The sequence below is a fragment of the Crocodylus siamensis genome, chromosome 1 (assembly GCF_052110815.1).
Source record: "Crocodylus siamensis isolate JL-2025a chromosome 1, ASM5211081v1, whole genome shotgun sequence".
Classification (NCBI taxonomy): Eukaryota; Metazoa; Chordata; order Crocodylia; family Crocodylidae; genus Crocodylus; species Crocodylus siamensis.
Genome location: NC_143395.1, coordinates 113,529,309 through 113,549,447, shown reverse-complemented (window position 1 = coordinate 113,549,447; position 20,139 = coordinate 113,529,309). Strand labels below are relative to the sequence as shown.

Sequence of the window (20,139 nt, the reverse complement as noted above, 5' to 3'; positions counted from 1 at the left end):
CAATGAATCCATCTTTAATTTTTTTAGTAAGGTATGTGGATGGCCCTTGCTGAGACCACCACTTTTTGAAACACTGCTGTTGCTAAGTATCATACAGAAAATCTAACAGAATATTTATAGTACGAACTTGGAAGCTGTGTCGGGGTCTCATAGAGGTATATGGCAGGAACAGGCTTAAGTTTAACTAATGGAATATGTGCCCCGCTCTCTGAACTCAAGCCACATGAAAACCTAGAGTAGCAAAACCAGCCTTAGTAAGTGCAGTAGGTACATGCTGTCAACCAGAGAATCCTATGGCCCCCATTCAACAAAACACTACAGGAGTTATTCAAGAGTTTTCCTGAACCAGAACCTAGATTCTGAACTGTGGGAAAGATCCTGAAATGCAGTGCTTGTCTCTGAAAATTCTGCAGTTATGAGTTACCACTTTACAATTAGAATCATAGAATCACAGAAAATTAGGACTGAAAGCAGGACCATCCCCAACTAGATCATCCCAGTCAAGGCTTTGTCTAGGCGGGTCTTAAAAACCTCCAAGGATGGAGATACAACAACCTCTTTTGGTAATCCATTCCAGTGTTTTACTACCCTCCCCATGAGGGTAATATCTAACCAAATTATATTTCTCTGTTTTTGTTTTTTTTTACATACTCTGTATGAAATGCTGAAATAGTGAAGTTGCATTAATTTCTATTTCTTAATGATGGGATTACTTCATTCAATCCTGTGAAATCTTACCTTCTTCCCACTTCATAGGCAAGAAGGGGACACAACAGAAAGGTTATTGTATCTGCTGATGCTTACTGCAAGGAAATATAATAGTTGGCAAAACTGCAGTCAGTCATTAGCATAAAGCACTGGCTTTGAATGGCCTTCTATACATGTCTACCGGGCATTACAAAGTTGTTAATTTTGAGATAGTTTCTCAGCTCAAATTAGGTCAATGGAGCCATGCTGATTAAAAACCAGCTGAGATGCTTGCCCCATGATTTTACTGTCAACTTTTTCAATCAGAATCTTAAAGCTGCTTTCCAAATTATCCTGATTGTTATTTATACTCTGAGCCAAGTGAGTTTCATAAACAAGTATCTTCTAATGCCTCCCTGATTTACTTACTGAACCATGATGGAAAGGTTTTTCTCAGTCAGACTTCGCTCAAGATTGTAAATGTCAGGTTTATTTAGCAATGACATTTACATTTTCCTTAAATATTTAATGTAATACTGAAATTAATACTTCAGTATCTTTAGGACACTAAGAGACACTAAGAGACGTGTTATGGGTATTCTAGCTCAAGCTTTATTAGTCTGAGCCTTATTTGTCTACTGGGCCATGGAAACTCAAGACCATGGTCAGTGGTCTTTGGATCAAGCCCATATACTCTATATAAATATCAAATATAATTCTTAATGTAGTACAGTACACACATTCTCCATGCCAGATATTTATGCTGCAATAATAACAGAGCCTACATATATCATGAGGCTCAAATCCCTGTCTATTAATGTACAAGAAATTGAGTTATTCCACTGCCTCACCCCCCAAACCCCTTTATGTACTTCCCAACAGGTTTCCATTTCAAAGTATTGACATTTATGTAAATCTGTTCTCTCTTCCAAAATATTTTGAGTTGCTTTGAGTTGAGAGTTCAAGATGCAGAGATGCTTATGCACAAACTGATATGACAACTAAAATAACACTCGTGTAAGTACTTAGCAATATCACTGGCCTATCACGTTTTTTAATTAATTGGTTCTGGATCTGGAATTAACTGGTATTTTGTATTTCTACCTGACTCTAAACAAAACAAACAACTCCTGGACATAGGCCCCAATGGAGCAAATCATAGTTTTCTATCACAATTATTAGTATTTTGTGTACTTTAATCAATTTCAGACCCCTGGGTCTATATAGTGCCATAGCAAGGGGGGGCAAGCAGGGCAACTGCCCCAGGTGCCAAAGTGAAGGGGCACTGCCCAGCCAAGGTGGGGCAAGGGATGGAGCTGTGAGCAGCTCATTTGGGGGGGGGGGAGGGGCGAAGGGTGGTTCCCACCACTGCATGCACTCCTAGGCAAGCGTGGAGGGGCATGTGCCCCCTTGATCTGTGCGTGAGATGAGGGTTGGCTGCTGCTGTGGGCTTTGCCCTGGGTGCCAAACTTCCTTGCTACAGTACTGAGTCTATATACAACTTTAGTCATTCAAAGCTTCCTGCACACCCCTCCTCCAACAGTGGGAACAGGGACAAGCTTGGCTAGTTAAGTATTCTTTCCCAGTGCTCTTTAATGGAAAGGATTCAGTAGACCAAACCTGGAAGTTTTCAACATGGCTAGAATGACTAGAGGAACTTCCAAACTGAGTTCTAAGAAAGACCCCAGCTTCCCAGATCTATTTTGAAAAAGAACAGGTGTCTATAGTGGAGGTTTGAAGACTATGAACTCAGTTGCCCATCACCTGCCCATCCCTTTTGCCCTCCTCTACTCTAACTCTTTTACTTTCTTCTCCTCTCTCTTAGTGCTTTCTCTTTCCTCTTATCTTCCTTCTTACCTTCTGCACTCACCTCTTCATTTCTCTTATTCTCTCATTCTCCATTGTACCCATCCAATTCCAAACTTCCACAGTATGGATGCATGTGTCTGACTTCAAGCTGAATTCTTGCCTGAATATTGCTTCCCTTTCCACTGTTTTTTTTTTAATATTATTGTTCTTTTTAGAAAATAAACTTTTGAGGCCTGAGACATGTTTCATAAACTGATCCTGGTCCAAACCAGAATTACTGCGTATCACTTGAGTCGTGAATACTCTTCTTATTGCTATTAATTAAAAGTAGGAAGCTCCTACACAATGCAAACCAGTTCAACACCCCCTCCAAATCAGTATGTTTTTTCACATATCAAATTTGTCACATTAGGTTGAAGGGGTTAGGAAAGGATGCTATATCACATCCAACATATAGCACTGTGCGCCTAGTTGAAGTGCACAATGGGGTTTTCCCCCAGTGTGCGTTTTACTAATGCAGCCAGAAGGATATCTTATTACATGGACCAGTGGCCTCATTTGGCATGACAAACCATATGTTCTCATATTTGAATTTTCCATATATTTTAGACATTAATAAATACAAAGAAAATTGCTCTTCCATGATAGCAATGGGGAAAAGGAAACTTTCGCCAGGAAAACAGCTGCAATTTCATGCATCAACTTTGTTATGATTTCTGGTTAAATTGGCCAAGGAGGCAAATAAGCTGACACGGACTATGACATTTAAGAAGAAAAGAAAACGTGCAAAAGTAAAAGCCAAATGGAAAAATACAAATTCCTTAACCCTCGATCCTTTCTAGCATCAATATTTCTATTTACTTCAAAACAATGTAAAATTTCCTTGCATTCTTTAGAGGACATGGTAAACTCTGCTTTCCATAAAGTTAAAAAAATTAATGTCTTAAATGTCAAATTTGAGGCACAGCATGATGAAAACTAGATGAGGATTCAGGCTATGATAATAAGATAGCAGGAAATTAGACTGTAACCAAACACTGCTTAAACATGATTGCTCTGTAGAGCAAAACTTAGCAATCAAAGAGAAGAAAATGCATATTGAAAACATTTTGACTTTATGGATCCCAGCCAAAAAGGGAGGAATTCTGATATATTTATAAATGAATCCTACAGCTGCTTAGAGTCTTCATCATGGTCCTCGAAGGAAACACATAACATAATTAGCATGGGGTGACTATGCAAACAAGATGATGTAGTGTTAGTTCAGTTATTGCTATGTCAACAGGTATGTCCATGTATTTGACTAAGCCCAGCAAGAGCAAGATTTCTCAGAAGACAGATTTGAAGAGTGGTGTGACAAAATGCCACCTGCGCTGATGCACAGGGAATTAAATCAGGGACCCCTGGAGCTCACCTCTAACTGGTGGTTTAAGAGGGCCAAGAAAGATCAGCCACAAATGGAGACCTTTTCTGGAAGCTATATTTTAGGCAAACCTAAGTTACTGGTGTCAGCGTCAGGATGACATTTAATGCCCTAGCATATAGAGGAAATGAGACTAGATTGGGTGCTTAACCCCAGCCTGTGGGCCAGATCTAACCATGCAATCTAGCCATGCAATCTGGCCCACAGACCTCCCTATGAGTCTAAAAAATTGGCAGTATGGGAGTGGCCAGAAAAGACCTTTAAAAATCTAGTCCAATGGTACTCAGACTTTTAGCCAAATGAGTGGTGTGGGACAGATCTGTGGGCTGGATTGGGCTCTATCTGCCAGGATCCCCTGCTGCTCCTCTGCTGCCAAAATTTTGGACCTGTGGAGAGCCCCATGGGCAGGAAAGCATGGCTCTGCATACGAGGGTGTGGATCCCCATCCCACAATCACAGCATGCAGGGCTGGGCAGGGAGCATGTGTTGGGAGGTATGGGCTCCTTGGGGACCAATCCTAGCATGCAGAGCAGCACAGGACCCCAGAAACCAATGCCAGTGCATGGGGGCTTATGTTGGCAAATTAGACCAGGCAGGGGGTGTACGGGGTCCTGATCCTGGCACATGGAGCCTGATCACAGCATGCTGGGGCTCGGGGCACAGGGCCTACCCTTCAGGGTGGGGCCCACTCTGATACACAGGACTGCCCCACACCACTCAACTGTCCAAAAGGTCGAGCACCATTGGACTATGTGATTTAATAGTCCCTTCTGCCTTAACCTCTGCAAATCTGAAGTTGCAAAGAATACTACAGAACAAAACAAAAATTTGAATTTTTTCTGGTTGTCACATGGGCTTCAGAGAGCACACACACATCACATGATGATACTTTCCTACTCAGTGGCTAAGCAGTACTGGGAGGAAGAAGAAATAAAAAGGCTTTTGTGTAAATAAGGATGCATGCAAAAGATGCACCAAGCCAGAATATGAACTGAGACAGACTTTTTTTCTTTTAATCATTCCTCTCTGTGAATGGATGATAGATCAAATGTAAATCTGGGGAACAACATAACTCTACTGCTTTGTGTACAAGAAACAGAAAGTTGTCATATGACACTGCAGCAGAAAATGCATTTGGTGTTAACCTGAGCTGTTTCAAAAACATAGGAATAGGTCATAATAACAGCAAAATACAGACTCTGCTCCTAGTCACTTGTTTTAGGATGAAAAACTAGTCCTGACAGCATCTTCCAAAATTAGATGAGGAAAAAACTAATGACAACTGAAATAAAAATACAATTTTTTTCTGACAGTTAAAGGATCTTGTCAGAGATGAGAGAACAGGAACCAAGAAATTACCCAAGATTTGCCTAACTGTGTCAAAAATGGTCAAAGTTCCTTTCAAACTATATTGAATATCTAAAGCTAACAGTATACATATGGCTGGAGAACAGCACAGAAGGGGCTCTCTTTGTAAGTACTACAACTTTAATTCAAACTGCTTCATACTGGCAAACAAGGATAATCTTTCGTATCAGAGCTCCAGGCTTTAAATTGGAATAAAAGATATTCCCTGGAATATTATTCCAGGGAAACTCATTAAAACTACTGAGAAAGGTATACCAATATTAAATGTAAACCATGCTTTATATTCAGAACATAAAATTCCAAAGCAAAAGAGCAAGTAACCGTTATAATTTGCATAAATATTAGTACATAGAAAATCTCATCTCCATCTGAAATTACTGGAGAATATTCATAGCCTCTATCATAGTCTTAACTGATACCTGGAAAAATTTAGCATTCAACATCAAAAATAAAAGTAAGAAATGAAATAGCAAAGATTTATTGTTTCAAAATATTTAACAAATGTGGGCAAAATATGGGGAAGAAAGGCAAAGACACAGCTGTAGTTCTATTTTCCATTTTTCAATTTCAAAGACTGATTTCAAAAAATGTGTCTGGGTATTAAAACACAAAAGTTGTCATTATGCACATGTAATTTTCCTTGGTTTGCAGTTCTATGCAAAATTAACCGTTGTTGCATGTGGAACTACATGCTTTCTGAAATAACAGAAATAATTTTCAAAATACAGTCCTCAGTTACCTAATTAACTCCTACGAAAGATGAGAGAAGGAAAAAAAAAAAGAGGCTAGAAAAAGAACAGTAATTACAGAACATCGTAAAAACTACACAAGGCATAACGACAAAAGTATAGTATAGCATGAATGTAAGCTTTCTTCAAGCTCATTCCTTTTATAAAGCTATAGCATCTGGAGTGCTAATTTGCCAACCAAAGACTAATGTTAGTTTACAGAATTAATGAAATGAAATTTTATGCAACTCATGGATACTTCTGATTATAATGACGCATTAATGTTACTTGATATAATTTGAAATCCGTTGATAGAGATGCAGAACATGCAAAACAATAAGAAAATGTTGTTAATAATCCTATCTACTGCAGTCACCGTGAACAACCAGACAGATCTAATGTATTCTTGCTCTATGTCTTCCATTAAGAATCTCACACCATACAAAGAAATAAACTACGAAAGAATGTAAATTCAAAGACAAATTTTGTTCTGTGGGTTGTACACTTTTGGGAGATGTTTTTGATTATTTATATTCAAAATATAAATCAACCACTTATTTATGGCTTAGCTGACTTTACGTAGATGCAAAACGTAATAAGCTATTATATTAATTAAAAAGTTAATCAGGAAAAACAAATACCAGAAGTGGTACTATTTTATCAGTTTTTTAAGTTTAACAGAAAATATCTAGGAAACTGTCTCCATTGCAGTCTCATGATTAATTAGTCATTAGGAAGATGCCAAATTGTGGAAATTAATTTTGCTAGCAGCTGCAAGGGGAATGCTCACATTGCTTCTTGGTGCTTTCCAATAGAAAAGTAGCTATTTTGTTTTAATTTCTCAGCTACAAGCTAATTAAAAAATCCAAACAAATATTATGAATTTTGGAGAATATTCAAGGTATTTCCAACCAGACGTTGGTAAAGCAGGCTACATATTGGGTCTGAACAAGCCATGTACCTTGAAAAAAAATTAAGGTTAGTTATGAGTATATACATGTTTTTGATTATAATAGAACGGCATTCCTTTACTTGAATACGTTTTCGTTCTTCCAAAATCTGAATATGTTTTGTATGTATAGTTAGTTCAGTTTTCTCTAGTACAGAAAGTTTGTTTTATAAAAGTATATATCTAGTTACCTGTCTATCTAATGTTAGTATTCCATACTGAATACTTATAGCATCTGAATGCTTACTACGTAAAATCAGCAGCAGCAAGTCCCCCATTGGATTTCACAGAAAAATGATCAAAAAATATGGTAGCCAATATATACAGAACAGGAATAATATCTATACATCAAAGTCTGCAAGAAACTACAGCCCAGAAAGAACACAAAACTGTTAGAAACAGCCAGTAAATCAGTACTCACAGGTATACAATATTCCACCATTGGGTAATGTAATTTATGCCCTTTAGCTGTCCGGCCAGAAAAGAAACAGCTTTGGCAGACATCATAGTTGAAATGTTTCAGGCTCCGATACCTGTAGGGATGTTAAGCAAAGTGATTAAGAGCTCCCAAAGTTTAAATACTATTACTTACTTACTGTTAAACCTCAGAAGCTAAATTAGTTTTCTCTATCTGTGATCTTAAAAAACTGGAGAGGAAATTGCATTTTGAAATGGGGTAACTTCATTTGACTCAGATGCCTTTCAGCAACAGCACTACCAGGAGACCCTGGGTGCATTTACATGTGCCATTAAAGCAACATGATAAAACTCTGGCGCAGCTCATACCAGAGTCAGCTGCTCCTCGGTGCAGCGTCTGCATGTGCACCTTGGAATGCAAAAGTTTGAACTAGGATGGAGCAATCCTGGGCTGACAGGGGATCCAGGGGGCCAGCTCCAGGTGGCAGCACTGGACAGTGGAGGGGCTGGCTGGGGCACAAGGGTGCTAAAGTGCAGGGTTAGGCAGGAGGCCTAGCCCTCATGCCCCAGCCAGCCTCTATCACCATTTACACATACATTTCAGCACATGTAATTACTCTGGGTCAGTACTACCCTATAGCAGATGGTACTATCCTATGGCAGTGTTAGTTAATTTACTGCACCCTAATACCAGTGCACACGTAGACAGTGACACTTTACTGCGGAGCCAACTAATCAACTCTGCAGTAAAGCACACATATATATGCACCCACTGAGTTTGTAAAGCTAAGGTCAGAAATCACTAGGTAAGTGCATGCATATATTAGAGTAGGAGTTACTATACTCTATAAATACTATACTATAAAGAAGGTTTTAATCTAGTATAGCAGGATGCTGACCTATGAAGCAGCCTGTATATCCAAGAGCCTGCTAGGATGCTGACCTATGGAGCAGCATCTGTTGCCTGTATATCTAAGAATTTGTGGAACAGAAAGCAGAGTATAGCCACACAAGCATGAAATAAGGGGCTATAATTTTACAATGTACTTCTAAAATTTCTCATAAAAATTTGCTATGTTTAGCTTTAAAAAATATACAGCATTTCTGCACATGTAGGTGCTGCAGCACTGGGCTCTTTGAAAAGCACCTGGTGCTGAGACGTGAGCAGTTGTATAAGCAGTGAAATGCGCGTCAGCACACAGAAAATGCCAGTGGTCCACTAAAACACCCTGAATGTGTTTTAGTTCAAAAGTGCATCACTGCCATTTTTTCTGTGCTAACGCACATTTTGCCGCTTATACAACTGCAACTGATGCAGTGTGGTGCACGTCAGTTTGCATGAGGAGCAGACTCGATTAATTGAGCCTGCTGTGACGCATCCCAGCATGAAAAGTATGTGTATAAATGCCCAAAGTATTACAGAAGTCCATCATAGCAATCTTTCTGCAAATATCCATTGTTTTTTACCTCTTCCTTTGCACAGCAGCATAATGTAGGAACAGCAGTTAAGAGAGACAGAAAAAAAAGACAATATTGCAGGGCTAAATTTTGGATCAGGCACAGTAAGGGGTTATGCATCAATAACCTTCTGACTACAATACTTCCCCCACCCCTCCTTGCGGGCTGCACATTCTAGGAGGGACTAGCAGCCAGCAGCAAATTCAGGGACTGATAGCTAAGGTTTACAGGCCTTGCACAGGAGTGTAAGGGAGTTCTAACCTATCCTTATGCTCATGGGGTAGGGCAGGGGGTCAATCTATGTCAAACTGGACCCACATTTAGTGGAAACGTAAGCAATCAGGCGAACAAACAAGCAACAAATAGTCTTCATAAATATGAAGCATATCTCCTATGTGCAGTGATGCAAGGGCATGGATATTTATTGATATGCAGTATCAGAGTACTTAGGGTCTGCATTTATAACTCTTTTCTTTTCTTTTCCCTACGTTCTAAGACTTCCAAGCCACAAATTCACAGAAGACAAGCCTGCAGTAGCAAAGGTTACCTGCAGAGGCAAAGCAGTGCCTCTCTATAACCAGGGCAGTCACACAGTGCCTGGTGCAGCACCTACTCCTGCTGATTGTCACTATGATCAGCCTTCACTATGGAAATGGCTGGTTTTGTGACTCCACAAAGATGGTGATTAGGGCTGCTGCTCTGGTCATTCCCCTCAGTTACTGGTTATCTGATTTTTTGGTCCAGGTTGCAAGAAGCTAAAATGTAGCAGCAGACCTGGAATTTGGTTATGACCAAGAAGCAAGGCTTTTTTGTGAGATGTTTTCTTGTACTGAGCACAAAGTGGGGGGAGAACTGTTGGAGAACTGTTTCCATAGTTAATTTGTGATTTTAGGCTTGTGGCTTTCAATAATGAAAACAGGTGTTAACTAAAAACACAGAATTCCTGTGTGTATTAGGTGAGAAGAACACACATCTATCCTGTAGGAAATATTCTGGAGTAGAGAGTGAGAGACTACCCATGTGCTGAGTGACATGTGGGTGTTCATCAATAACAAAAAGTCATGGCAAACAGTCTGCACCTGGAATGGACTGTGTAACAGTTTAAAAACCTGAAATGGATATTGAAAAGATCTAGTTAAAAAAAAAAAAAAACCAACGAAAAGATTCAGCTGAGATCTAAGGGGTAACTTTGTCCTGGAGTCTATTTTTAGAGTTGTGTGACAACATGATCTAGTGTAGTATTTATGCCTCAGAATATGCTCCTATCCAGCAGAAAGGTAGAGACAAATGCAATCCATAGTGTTTAGAAGCACAGAAGCTTCACATTTCAGTTTGTCTAAAAGCAGTATTTTCCTTATGACTAAGCTACATGGCATAAGGACTTTCTCCCCCAGCACTGCTCCACTCCTCATCCTCTCTCCCCCCTATCTCTTGTCTTTTGGGTTCTAATTTTCTCCTCCTTATGCTTTGCTTTCTGCATGTCCTTCCACAGCAGCTGAAGAGGTGAAATTGGGATCATGAAAGTCCGTGCTCTTTATATGCATATACCTTATTTAGTTAGTTTAGAAAGGCTCATATCTACCCTCCCTTTTGACTGACTTCAACTAACCCAGCTAACTACCACTCTAAGCTGCAAGTGTCATTCTAGTTGAAAAGAAAGCTGGCTTTCATAGAAACATTAAATGGAGAACTAGAGCAAAAGAAGGTGCCATTAAATAGAAATGGGGAAAATAAACTTACTCACAACCACTACACTTTGTTAAAAAGCACCCAAGTTAAGAGAGTATTTATACATATTTTGGATATTGTTCATCTTTAAAGTATACCTAATATTAAAAAGCTTCAATATGATCCAGGTTTGAAGTGATCACACCACTTTCCTATTGTCATATAATCTTTATCATTCCCTACAATCTTACCCAGATTTAATGTCCTAGTTGGAGATTTACTCACCGTGTAGGCAAGCCTTGCGAAAGACTATGGGAATCTTTACATATACTCCAGGGCTGGGGAGGCATTTTAATTACAGTAGCTGTCAGGAGCCACTCTAATTAAAATGTCCACAGCGCCTTATGTATCCAGCGTGCCTCACTTCAAAATGGTGGTAGGGACACTCATTCGATGAGCTTTAATTAAAGCGCCCCTGCTGCCTTTTTAAACCATGGGGATGTTAAATACAGGAGATGCCAAAGCTGCTTGAGTGTCCTAATTAAAATGCTCCCGCAAACTCAATTAATTGAACCTGCTCTGACACATTTCAATTTGAACATGTTGGCACAGGCGTCAGGCATGTGTACAGGTGCCCTATAATTCTACAGATTGTTAAATTGTGTCAGGGATTTCTATCCTTTTTTAAGAAAATTGGATGTACTGATGGTATAGAACACCATTTATGAATTTGAATGGAATGATGTAATGAATTCTTTGTATTAAGAAATGTAAGATATATAAGATATAGCTTTACAGTTATGCGTAAACCACAGTAGTCTGAGTTTGTTTGTTTTTAAGTCTATTAAATACAATAACGCCAAAACCAGGAATTAGGCCCACTAAAACTATGAAGCTATCTTAAAAATAATGATTTTGTTTTCTGGTGTTTGAACTGTTAGGGTACACTCAAGCTATATTTTCAGGGTTGTCTAAGCAAGCATGGAGGGCAATACTGTACTTAAATGAGAGACAAGATCACTTGTCTCCAATAGATAGGGGCTTTCAAAACATAGCAAATAGGGAGATGGCAATGTTTAATTTTATTGTCCAGTAATTTAAGGTCCTTTTCTTGACTAGGCTAGAAGGAAGCAGAAATCTTCACAACAGGGATGTTGAAGGAGTAAATATGTTAAAGATTGGGACGCAAAGCAAACCTTGGCTTCATAGGTAATATGAGACAGAAGGCAAAGGAAAGCCATCCTACCTAACCAGCCCACAATTACACAGGCATTTATCTGCCTTGAAGTGTATGACAAATATGAAAGCAAAGTAGATGTGCAACTTATAGACAAACTAAATAAGACTGATATAGAGCCCAAGCTTTTGTGAACTCCAGCATCTGATGAAATCACAATCTGACACAGTGTTCTCCAGTTCACAGAAGCTTAGACTCTACACAGATCTTATTTAGTTTAGTCTGTATCAGGGTTGGGTAAAATAAAGCCCACAAGCCAGATCTGGCCTGCCAACTGATTAGATCTGGTCCATGGGTGGGCACCCACCAAGGGAATGGATCTGGCCCACAGGTATATGGCAACTCCAGCAGTCACATGGTGCTGAGTGGCTGAGGATGTTTCTGGAGTGCCACGTGCTCGCTCTCTCTCTGGGTTGGGGCTGCCACCAGTTTGGAAGCAGAAGCATGAAACTGCCCACAGCTGTAGCACCCCTGCCAAGTCCAGACTTGAGAGTTTCTGGCCACATCCACCTAAGTCCACTTATTCAGTGTAAAGCATAAATATGAATATACGTATTTTTCTTATTGCCCATCTTATTTATTGCTAGTGTCTACAGAGCATATTCATACTTCATTCACTAGCAAGAAACCTAACAACCACTTTATTGGTATGCCCGACAGTCATAGAATCTTCTGAAGTTCACCAATGCCACTGCAAAGAAAGAGAAAATGATCTGAACCAAGAGACCTAGGACATAGGAATAAGATCCAAATTCTGACTGTACTGTAAAGGGAAACCAATTTGCAGAGGAGAAAGCAAAGAGGTGAGAATATGTTTTTGTTTTTAAAAAAAACGGATTACATAAAACCCTATACACAATTTGACTCTTCTTACCTAAAGCCAACAATTGGACATTCTTTACAGATGTTACATTTGGCCTGGTGTTTTGCTGTTTCTGCAGCTGCCACGCGGTGTAGAACTGGTAGCCATACCATAGACTGTGGTTCCAAATGCATCCAATCTATAAACTGCTTGACGCTAATTTCCGGCTTATTGTGATTCTGATGAAGGAAAACCAAAGACAAGAGTAAAAACCTCAAAGATGCAGATTTTTTTTCTATTTCATTTTAAACCAAAATTTAGCTCCAGCTCCACAAATTAGCTCTGACCTTTTCCAGGTCAAGTCACTATACAACACATCGAAAAATACAAAATAAAAATGTTCCTCATAAAAGTTCAAACAGGAAAGAACAATCAAGGCAGTCCAGTTAAAAAATGAACTGGGGAAAATATTGAGGAGGGGAAAGAATATATCAAAAAAATGATGACCCATAACAAAAAATACGTTTAAAACAGAAGCACACCAGAAGTAGGAAACAGAACATTAGGAGGAAGCAAATTTTCCACATCAGGAAAGGTATACTTACCTAGTAATATAAGGTAAGGCGGTTCAGTGAGAAATCCTCAAGCAAAAGTTATTTAATAAACCCTGAGCATCCTGGGCATCTTTTCTTTAATAAAGAAATCCAATGTAGTTATTCTTTTATTAAGATGTTAAATCTAATTTAAAAATTAGATTAAAATAACACCAAAATGAAAATCTGCCACTTAGCAGGCAGCTGATACAAGGAACACAGGGCAGCTAAAAATATCACAGTTGTTCTAAGTGGCAAGCAAACGTGCCACTGCATCCTGCATAGGTTGCAACCAATGGAGAAGCCTTGTTAAAGTGGAATTACATTAATCATATTTCATGTTCATAAGGATGCATGGTGTTGTCCCGATATAAGTGCAGGACAAAGAAGACAGGACCTAAAAATATAACTCTTAATCCATACCGCGTGATCGAAGTGACACCTGAATTCTTTACTAGTAAGCAGAAACATCAAGAAAGAGCTCTAACCTGCACTGAGAGTTTTCGTTTCACACAGCTAAAAATGAACTAGCTCTGACACATCATGCTGCAAGTATGTAAGCAGTCTTAGAGAGCACAAACTGAACTTGCAAGGTCCAGCAGAGAAGACAGCTGTAATGTCAGTATGAACTTAACAATGATGCCCTACTCTGTGTTGTAAAGATTATCTCACCAGGGGGCCTTTATATATATCTGAACAGCTTCAAAGACAAATCAAGGATAGGACAGACCTCTGAGGGACAACACATCAAATCCAGTAGTGAGGCACAAAAACTGTTTTCCATCAGCTGGGTGCCCTCTTCTCGATGCAAACTGAGCCACTTGCAGCCAGGGACAGGCGTACTAACAGTATCCTTCATTCATTGAAACTGTGATATAAAAAAGCTTAGAAAACGTCCAGTGTTGTTTAAATGACATCTTGAACTCCATCTTAATCTAGCAAATAATTTGTGCCCTTGACTAAAACAGCCTCAACTCCAAAATAAAATCCAAAAAACACAGGTGGAATTCTACCACTTTGACCTTCTGAGAATGGTTTAGCCCTGACAAACCTCTCAAACCTCAGAATTGATAACAAAGGGATAAAACAAACACCTACCACTGGGGGTGGAGGGACAGTCCTGGAATCAGCTATTGAAACAGGTGAAAGGAGACATGTTGCTCCTCTTAGGGGAGCTCCCTAATATTCTCTTCCATAGGATTTAATAAAATCACAATACTATTAAATGTCTAACATACCACTTAAGTATCTTAAATCATAGTGACTTTTTAAATCCCTATAAAATTCCTGACATTGCTCAGAGGCAGCCACATTCACAAAAATAATAAATGTAACCAACACAATTATCACCATAGAACAGACATAGCCTTGGGCAACCTCTACAACTTGTGAACTTGGTTGTGTTCCATTCAAATTCTTATTTTTCCATTCTCATTTCTCCAATCTTCCCTAAAAAGGCAGACATTCCCTGCAGCCTGATTAACCCCCTGCATGTAGCAAGAAGCTGGACTGCAGGCAACTAGAAAGCCCTGTTCTATGATCTGTCTGTTGCATAAAGACTCCAGACATATAAATGACTACGTTACAAACACTGTGAAATTGCCAGCTCCCTTGTCAAAAACCTAACACTAAGTAATTTCCTGATGTGCAGGGTCAAAATTACTATCAACAACACTCCCCTGCACTGCTGAGATCAACTCTCGTTCCAACAAGGGAAATCATGTTGTTCTCAGACTATGAGGTTGCCTAGAAAATGTAAATCAGGATAATTAACTACTACAAAAAGTTTTAACAGGGTTGTGGGCTGCCAAGACTGCCATAAATATAAGTTTCAAAATACTTTCAGATACAGTCCGAGTCATTGATGTTTTCCTATAGTGTTAAGTGAGTTATAGAAGCTGCATTTTAACCATAACCTTAGCAGCCTGTTTATCAGAATATGTACATTTCGGATTAAAACTTAACTCACAAATCACACTTTTAAATATCTGTTCTACTTTTATGTGCACTTTAAAAGGAAAGTTCAGGACTGCCCTGGGCCTTCCAGCTTGGCCACTATGTAGATAATATCACAGTATATTGGGTGCCTGTAGATGTGCAGGGAGGTTGCTCTGACATGTTGCAATTACAGCATGTGGGAGGGAGCAGACTTGATTAATCACGTGTGTTGGAACGTGCTAGTTAGCATGCTCCAGTAGGCTCCACATCTCATGTATTAGCGTCCCTGCATTTCAAAACAGTGGCCGGGGCACTTTAACTGAAGCTCGTCCAATGAGTTTTAGTTAAACAGCCCCCAATGCCATTATGAAGCACTAGAATGCTGATACATGAGATGCTGCAGGTACTTCAGAGTGGCTCTCAAAGCTGCTCCAATTAAAGCAATCCCTCCACCCCTAGAGCACGTGTGCAAATGCCCTTTGATGCTATTTACATATATCTTATGAAGAAAGCACAGCTTTTTTTTTTTTGTCTAAGCGAAGTAAATAAATAATTAAAAAAAGATCAGGGGAGGTTAAAATCTAAGGCCAAACTTTTAAACCTCGATTGCCTAAATTTAGGGACCAAAGCCCATAATTACGGGTGCAAATACAAGTGGTAGGATTTTCAACCTGGTAAGAGTGGTTGCAGCTCCCACTGATGACAGACAGCACCCTACATCATATACAAGCAAGAAATCAAACTCTACCTTATGTAGATCATAAGAGAGAGAGAGAGAGAGATCTGTTTTTGGTGATTTATTGATGCAATTTCTGAATATATAAAAATGTTTTAAAAAGGCAGAAAAATAAACAGATATACATCAATATAGTGAGAAAGGCCATTGTTGACCTTACCTGTTGAAAGCAGCTACGAACACTGGGCTCAATATTACTGCCACCAAAAGCTGCTACTTCTCCAAGTTGCCGAGGGATCTGGATGGCATCATGAAGAAGGAGGCCAAGCTGCCTCTGGTCACACATTTCTGAAGGCCCTGCCACTTCCTTAAAAAGATCTGTAACAGATAATAGTCAGTGGTTCATACAGAAGACCCATTTTAGTCTCAGTCTGCTCTCTCTTTTTTTAATTTATTTCTGTTTCCTACTCCAAATGTAATTACTCTGGGTCCTACTGCAGCTTCACCTACGGTGGTTTTACCAGACTGTAGCTGAATTAATGTTAATAGAGTTGTTCCCAACTTACGCTAGTGTAACTGAGAACAGAATTCAACTCAGTAAGCGTAGATTATATTGCTACTTAACACTTACATTGTTTGCTATATTACCACTGGAAAAATTCAATACATCTGACATCAACATTTCATTCCATGCTAAAACTGGAGCTATCAGTAAAGTAGTTGAGAGTGGACGCACACTTGTATCTGAACTGAGAGAAGAAGAGAAGTGTACATCATAGCTGGTGAATGAAAAAGTTTAAGATGAGAGCACCAGGAAACTGGTCAATCTATTACTTCTTGCATGTGACATTAGTTACACAAAACTTTCCCTTGACATACAGCCCCATCACTGATCCCATTTTTTTTTTTACTTTCTATCCTCCTAAACCACAAATCAAGATGTTGTGGAGCATCATTGGGATTACTGGAATGGTTGTGAGAAAAGAAAGATTCTGCTAAAAGGTCAGGAAAATCATCCTGATGGTATGATTGACTGGGCAGTGGAAACACTGGATAGTACTCCTCCTGAATCATACAAAATTAGGTGACACAAAATCTATGAAATATTTTGTACGAAATAATTTTGCATCGACTATAGGGGATGGATTAGATGTAAACCTGGCAGGACTCTTTTATTTCTCTTTTATATAAGATCTACCCCCCAGACACAATTGCTTTAGTTGGAAGTTTCTGCCTAAACGGTAAGCTAGACTACTGCTAACAAGATGGATATTTAAATGATTATTAAAACTTGAGAGGTAACAGCTGCCAAAAAAAATTGAGCAGTGAACAAATTTAAGAAGTATTTTCCCCAGGTGTTTGAATTCACGTTCAGGAAGTGTACTATTTTGTATAAGTTCATTTTCCTACAGTGTGTGATTGACTTGTGGACCTAATTGCTACAAGATGTTGTAGAGACCTGTCATTTAAACAAGGTTCAAAAGAGGATTGGACAAACTTAGGCAGGATAGGTGCTGTCGCGGATATTGAATATAATACGGGGTACAACCTACAAGTTAGAACTTTCCCAGGCCTCTAAATGCTAGAAGCTGTAACAGCATGAAGGCAGAGGAAAGACCAGCCTGAAAAGCCCTTCCTTAGCATCTGCTCTCTGTCTCTATGAGATACATGATCTGGCCTGATGGATTTGTGGTCTGACCCAGTTCTTATATTCTTAAATAGGAAAAATAAGAATAAAATAAGAAAGCTTGAATTAAGCAGAAGCTATCATCAGAGCAGTGCTGAAATGATTATCTGGCTCACTTTGGTATTCAAGAACAGTCAAAATTCAAAGCTCAGTAGTAGGTTTACAGATTCACCTACAATAAAGACAGTACTTCTTAAACAGTGATTTTTATTAATGTATCTCTTTTTTGCATTTTGATTTCCAATTTGGAAAATCTGTGACACTTTTTTTTCTTCCACAATCTTTAATTCAATTTGTGATTTCTACGGTTCTGTACTTCCAAATTCAGTCACTTGGACACATCACAATCTTTTAAACACTGACCGTATATCTTAGAACCTCATTTAATACTTTACCAGAAATACAACATGTACTGGAAATAAATGTTGTTTTCCTCCTAGTTGTGCTTAATGAACCTCTGTCCCCTAGTCTGTGCTTAAATTGAGGTCTTTGATACTTTGTAGTTTGAGAAAATCCATTTATGCAGATTCCTATTCTCTTTACCTCTATTACCAAAAAAGGCAATAGTAGTTTTGTAAGGGCAATTAAAAATAATCCAAACTTAACAGCATTTCTGATGTCAAAGCACATAGAACCTGTCCACATTTCAAACACTTTTCATTGCTCTCCTTTCTTCCTTTTAAATTATTGTCAACTCCTTCTTCATTGGAAAAAATGCTTTAAAACTGTATAATCTAGGGGAAAGCAGATACAAACTGATTTATTTTATTGAAACCCCCCCTTATTCATCAAACAAGCACCTTTTATGGGGTGGTTAGCCCTTAGCAAGAGTGAGATAAAATCACCGCCAAGAGCGCAGGTGTTGTCTGGACTGTGCTTGTGTTAAAAGCCGTATCCCAGGTATTCAGTCCCGGGCAATTTCTTGAGCACTGCAGTGGTTTTTGCAGCAACCTGCTGACAGTATTTGTCACAGGAGGAGAGAAACTGATTAATCGCTCACAGAGGATCCCACAATTCCAAAGCATGAGCCTCCTCCAAAATACACTCTGAAGGATGAAAAACACAAAACTAGAAATGCAGAGGAAGCCTTAAGCTAATTTGAAATTTGAGGTCAAGTAGGACTAAGTGTGTGCTTTATTGGAGAAGACTCCAAAAAAATATCACAGCTGATTGGCACCTAGTATCTCATTCCAACTAAAGGCAACCTTTTTCCCCTCCCAAAAAGAGCCATAAAAATCACAGCTGACCCGTATGTGGGGCTGACTATATGCCTAGTAGGAACGATACAGTAGTGCACAGAGCATGCACAGAACACGTAAGGGCTGTAGAGAAGAGGATCCTGCATGGTAACCTTAAGGGTCCCACATACAGCCTTCTGTGACTAGGTGGTAGAGGAGAGGATGATCCCAGGCTAGCCTGTGTTCTGCAAAGGATCATCTATTTTGGTCTGGCTGCAACAAAGTAAAGGGATGAAACTGCCTGGGAATGCCACAATGGCTAAGTGATGCAGTGCCCAGAGATCAGTCTGGTCTGCTCCATAAGAGTGGAGGACAGACAAGGGTAGGAGCTCAGAAATTCTAAGAGGTAGGGGACTTTCAAACTCTATCTAAATGCAAGGATCATGGAGCTTGGAAGTCTGGAGTCCTGAGCTCTGGAGCAAGTCACTTCTAAGAGCCACAGAGCCATGACGTGAGCAGGAAGGAAGAAAAGCATGCAGTTTCAGCAGTGTGGATGCTCACAAAAATTAAAATGGGTTTAAATGTTCATAGATTCATAGATGCTAGGGTTGGAAGGGGCCTCAAAAGATCATCAAGTCTGACCCCCTACCAGTAGCAGGAAAAAGTGCTGAGATCATGTGACCCCAGCCAGGTGCTTGTCCAGTCTCCTCTTGAAGACCCCCAAGGTAGGGAAAGCACCACCTCCCTTGGAAACCTGTTTCAGGTTCTGGCAACCCTAACAGTGAAGTTCTTTCTGATGTCCAACCTAAATCTACTCTCTATCAGGTTGTGACCACTGTCTCTGGTTATTCCAGGGGGTGCTCTGGTAAACAGAGCATCTCCTATTCCCTGATGCCCCGCCCCCAGCAAATTTGTATACTTCCACAGGATCCCCCCTCAGCCTTCTCTTGGAGAGGCTGAAAAGGTCCAGGTCCCTCAGTCTTTCCTCATAAGGCCCTCCCTGCAAGCCTTTAACCATATGAATGATCCTCTTCTAGACCCTCTCAGGGTTGTTCACCCAGAATTGGATACAGTACTCTAGTTGTGGCCTGACCAGTACAGCATATAGAAGGGGAGCATCACCTCCCTGGACCTGTTTGTGATGCACCTACTAATGCATGACAAAGTGCAGTTAGCTCTGCTAATTACATTGTCACATTGATGACTCATATTCATCTCGGAATTGACAACAACTCTGAGATCTCTTTCTGCTGCTGTGCTGCTGAGGTCATCCCCCCCGCCTACAGGTATGCTGGCGATTCCCTCTCCCTATGTGCAGCACCTTGCGTTTGTCCTTGTTGAACTGCATCCTATTGTTCTCTGCCCACTTCTCTAACCTGTCCAGGTCTGCCTGGATTCGGTTTCTTCCCATCAGTGTGTTTGCTTCGCCCCATAGTTCGGTGTCATCTGCACACTGTTGTTGTGGTTTTATTTAATTATTTTTACTGTGGGTTGTATATCATTTGAAAAAAGGGTTTATGA

At 39.7% G+C, this 20,139-nt stretch overlaps 1 protein-coding gene across 5 annotated transcripts in view; it reads right to left on the bottom strand.

Moving 5' to 3' along the window:
* The window catches only part of UTRN (utrophin), a 553,135-nt gene that overhangs the window by 46,415 nt on the left and 486,581 nt on the right, over nt 1–20,139 (bottom strand). For all 5 annotated transcript variants that reach the window (XM_090040990.1, XM_090040992.1, XM_090040993.1 and 2 more), the window contains 3 exons: nt 15,974–16,131; nt 12,619–12,785; nt 7,386–7,497 (listed from right to left, as the gene is read on the bottom strand). In XM_090040990.1, the coding sequence (XP_089897116.1) occupies nt 7,386–7,497; nt 12,619–12,785; nt 15,974–16,131 (437 nt within the window). The remainder of the gene's footprint in view (nt 1–7,385; nt 7,498–12,618; nt 12,786–15,973; nt 16,132–20,139) is intronic.